General features: G+C 53.4%; 1 protein-coding gene across 1 annotated transcript; it reads right to left on the reverse strand.

Annotated features, from left to right (window-relative positions):
- Nucleotides 1-2,040: 2,040 nt before the first annotated feature.
- On the reverse strand, nt 2,041-4,101 carry LOC143935538 (uncharacterized). The gene is made up of 2 exons (XM_077459483.1): nt 3,609-4,101; nt 2,041-3,502 (listed from the first exon to the last, which is right to left on the reverse strand). Exons 1-2 carry the CDS (start codon nt 3,805-3,807, stop codon nt 2,124-2,126), a joined length of 1,578 nt encoding a protein of 525 aa, XP_077315609.1. The 5' UTR covers nt 3,808-4,101; the 3' UTR covers nt 2,041-2,123.
- Between the last annotated feature and the right edge of the window lie 220 nt (nt 4,102-4,321).

A 4,321-nucleotide genomic window follows, 5' to 3' on the forward strand; every position in this document is an offset into this window, starting at 1 on the left:
TCCAAAAAACAGGATAAGGCTGCGACCTGTGCCTTAAGTGTCTTGGTTGCCAACCCCTGCTCTGCTCCATCCTGGAGAAACTCCAGAATGGCCGGGATCTCTTGCTGTGAAGTCCCTCTCACCTGACACCAGCGAGAAAAAATCCCCCAGGTCTTAGCGTAAATACGCCTTGTGACCGGCTTTCTACTAAGGAGGAGAGTATCCACTACTCTGTCCGACAGGCCCTTCTCCCGCAGGTTCTGCCTTTCAAGAGCCAGGCCGTCAGCCTGAAGAAGCTGGGGTCTGGATGGCAAACTGGACCCTGAAGGAGAAGGTCGCGCCGAACAGGAAGGTGTAGAGGCGGGGCTATGGACCAACCCTGCAGGGTTGGAAACCAAGCTCTCTTGGGCCACCAAGGGGCTATCAGAATCAGGGCGCCTTCCGAGAGAAACAGCTTTTGAAGAACCCTCGGAATTAGCCCCAGGGGGGGGAAGGCATAGGCCAACCGGAAGTCCCAAACCTGGGCCAAGGCGTCTATCCCCTCTAAACCCCCCTCTCGGGCAAGGGAAAAGAATCTCTTTACCCTTCTGTTCTTTCTGCGGGCGAACAGATCTATCTCTGGATCGCCGAACTGCCGACATACCAGGGAGAATACCTCTGGATTCAACTCCCATTCTCCCTGAAGAATCGGCTGACGACTGAGATAGTCTGCCTCTACATTCAGGGACCCCTTTATGTGGACTGCGGAAATGGAGATAATCCGATGCTCCGCCCAGCCCATGATCTCTAAAGATAGAGCCAGTAGAGTTGGAGATCTGGTGCCCCCCTGATGATTGACAAATCCCACTGCCGTGGCGTTGTCTGATAGGACCTGAACTTCCTGGTCCTTGATCCTCCTTTCGAAAGCCTTTAATGCCTCCCCGATGGCCAAAAGTTCTCGAAAATTTGAGGATGTCTTTCTCTGACTCATGTCCCAGGAACCCTGGGCTGTTAGATCCTCCAGGTGGGCCCCCCACCCCCAGGAGCTTGCGTCTGTTGTTATCCTGAGCGGCTGAAGCTGACTCCAAAGGAGACCCCCCTGAAGCCTCTGAGGGTGAAGCCACCAGTGAAGAGAATCCTTTACCTCGATCGGAATGGCCACTTCTACTTCTAGAGAAACCCCTTTCCTGTCCCAAGAGGAAAGGAGGAAGTGCTGGAGGGTCCTGGAGTGCAGCTGTGCCCAAGGAACTGCTGGGATAGCTGCCGTCATCAGGCCCAGCACCCTCATAATCCCTCTGTATGGAGATGTCTTTGCCTCCAACAGAGAAAGGACCGCTGAAATTATACCCTCTACCTTGCTCTGGGGTAGAACTAACTTCTGTTGCACGGAATCCACCAGGAATCCCAGATACATTTTCGTCTGGGCCGGAATCAGTGAGGATTTTTCCTTGCTGATGATCCATCCCAGGGATTCTAAGGTCTCCACTACCCTGGCTAGATCCAAAAGGAGCTGATCCCGATTCTGATTGTAAATCAGAATGTCGTCCAAATAGGGAATCAGCGCTACTTCCTGGAGATGCAGGAAGGCCACTACTTCTGCCAGGATCTTTGTAAAAACCCTTGGACTGGATGCCAGCCCGAAGGGGAGGGCCGCAAACTGCCAATGCTGAACTCCCTCTGGAGAGGCAATTGCAAATCTTAGGAAGACCTGATGGTTCTGAAATATAGGGACGTGAAGGTAGGCGTCCTTTAAATCCAAGGTTACCATGAACACGTCCCTGAGAAGGTGTCTCCTGAGAGAATAAACACTCTCCATGCGGAACTTCTTGTACCGCAGGAAGACGTTGAGATGCCTTAGATTTATGATGAGGCGATATCTTCCTGAGGGCTTTGGTACCACAAATATGTGGGAGTAGAACCCCTGACCCTGCTGGCCCTCTGGAACAGGCACTATGACCTCCTGCCTGGCCAGTTCTTCTATATTCTGTAGGACTCCTGCTGCCTTGCCAGGATCCCTGGGAAGGTGAGTCATGAGAAATTTGGTGGGAGGAGGGGAAAGAAATTCTAATCTGTAACCCTCTTTTATGATCTGTAGAATATGGGGGCTCCGAGTGACCCTTTCCCACTGAGGGACAAAGTGGGAAAGTCTTCCCCCCACTGGAATGTCATTTGGAGGTCTTGTCGCCTGACTTCTGGCTGGAAAAGAGAATGCCTGACTTCTGCTTGTCCTTCCCAGCCCCCCAACGTCTATTAGGGGAGACCTTTTTCTCCGAGAAGCGGTTCTTTGCCTGGGGGCCACGAAAAAACCTCTTCCTATCCCTCCTCGGTTTAGTAGGGAATTTCTTCCCCTTTTCGGTCGACCTAGCAAGGGCTTGGTCTAGGCCAGCACCAAAAAGGAGGGAACCCTCAAAAGGGAGGCCACATAGACGGGTCTTAGATGAGCCATCCCCGTCCCAAGTTTTAACCCATAGGGCTCGCCGAGCCGAGTTTAGTAAGGCACCGGACTTGGCGGTTGTGCGCACCGTCTCCACGGCCGCATCCGCTAGGTATGCAACAGCGCTGCCTACGACCTCCAATGAATCTAAGACCTCCTTAGACTTGGAAGTCTGGGAGATGTGGTCTATCAGCTTAGAGATCCACATGTCCGCATTTCTAGCGATGCAGGCTGAGGCCAACGCGGGGCTCATAGCCGACGCGTTGGCCTCCCAGGCCCTGCGCAAAATAGTTTCTGCCCTCCGATCCATCTGATCCTTGATGTTCCCAGTGTCTTCAAAGGAAAGATCGGATTGTTTAGAAACTTGTGCCAGGGAGGCGTCTAGCCTAGGAGTCTTGAAAAACTTCTCCTCATCCTCCTCAGTAAAGGGGCATCTACGCTTCCATGTTTTGTACTTTAGGAGCCTCTTCTCCGGATCCTTCCACTCCCTTAAGATAATATCTTTGAGTGCAGGATGTACCGGAAGAACCCTGGTCTGTGGTTTAATTAAGCCCCTATACATTTTGTCTTGGGCAGAGACCTGTGCCGTGGGCTCCTGAATCCCTTCAGAAGCGTAAACTGCCCTCAGTAGTCCCTCCATGTCATCGGCTGAAAAGATATGCCTGCTAGACCTGGAGTCCTCCCCCTCATCCTCCTCCTGGCTGTCCAACACACCCTCGTCCGAGAATCCCTGCCCATGGGATTCGGACTCATCCTCCTCCTCTGAATCCTGAGACTGGAGATACCTTGGGTTGTCTGCCCGCCGTCTAGACCCCCTAGAGGAAGCGGAGCCCTCCTGGGAGGAGGCGTCCTTGCTGGTGTGAGCCTCTGAATCCCTAGACTTAAGGGAGGACTGAAAGGCTTTCAGAGTGGACAGCATCTCAGTTTGTACTGTGAGAAACTTCTCCATTATCTGAGAGGTTTCCTTCCCTGTCAGCTTCTGTATACATTTAAAGCAGAAGGGTTTAGGATGATCTGGGGGTAATCTAGCATTACAGTTTCCACAACGCTTAGAGCGGGTGGAAGATTTCACGGGACGGCTGGCAACCCCAAGGGCAGTGGCATCGTCCCCTGAAACAAAAACATACAGGCATTACAATACAGCACTGTACCACCCAGAGGAGAAGAGTCGGGGTACCCTCCCCCATCTAAACCTCCAGCGGCCGGTCAGACTCACCCCCTGTGGTCTCCTCCATGGCCATGGACCCTGCGGGTCTCTCCTCACGTTCCATGCTGCTGGCACCAGTGAGCTTCTTCGGACAGCTAACACAGGCGAAGGCAGCCGGTCTGTGGGAGAAGTGGGCGCCTGCTCCTCCTGGATTTATGTCCCCGATTTGGCAAATCAGCTGTGAGGCTGAGGCTGTGGTTACCTCCATGCTGATACGGCCACCATTTTGCTGTAGACAGGAAATGACCCGAACTCTGAGCTCACTTCCTGTTCTGTGGAGGAAGTGATGTCATTCCTCCACCAAGCTCCAGGAAGATGGTGCCAAACCTCCCCAGAAAGCTGAGCACCTCTGCTGAAAAGGGGAGATACTGCCTCCAGCTGCACCAAGAACCCTCTGGATTGCTGGACCTGGAGTCTTCAGAGAGATACCCTGAGCCAAAAGGGACACCAGGCTCCTTTTCTGCATGGCCACCGCACAGGTAAGGAGAGGAGAGGAAAATTGGCCCCTGAAGTTCTGGGTACACCACTGTACCCAGGGTCCTTCAGCGCTCAGGAGGGCTCTTCCAGTTTCTGCTGCCCCCCCTGAGGAAAATATAGGGGAACCCCCCAGGAAGGATGAGAACATCCTGCCAGACCCAGAGGCTTCCCAGGCATTTGGTCTGGCTCCCAGGGGGAGACCACCAGCCCCAGGCTTCGGGTCTAGGAAAAAATAACAAACGGTT

This window comes from Lithobates pipiens, unplaced genomic scaffold (assembly GCF_037356315.1).
Source record: "Lithobates pipiens isolate NorthernLeopardFrog02 unplaced genomic scaffold, aLitPip1_a1.2 Scaffold_28, whole genome shotgun sequence".
In the NCBI taxonomy this organism is placed as follows: Eukaryota; Metazoa; Chordata; class Amphibia; order Anura; family Ranidae; genus Lithobates; species Lithobates pipiens.

Bases quoted from the DNA above. Each gene is read 5' to 3' on its own strand.
- LOC143935538 (XM_077459483.1), bottom strand. From the start codon at position 3,807: ATGGAGGTAACCACAGCCTCAGCCTCACAGCTGATTTGCCAAATCGGG. The intron at 3,503-3,608 runs GTGAGTCTGACC...TTTTTGTTTCAG, and splicing joins CATGGAGGAGACCACAGGGG to GGGACGATGCCACTGCCCTT.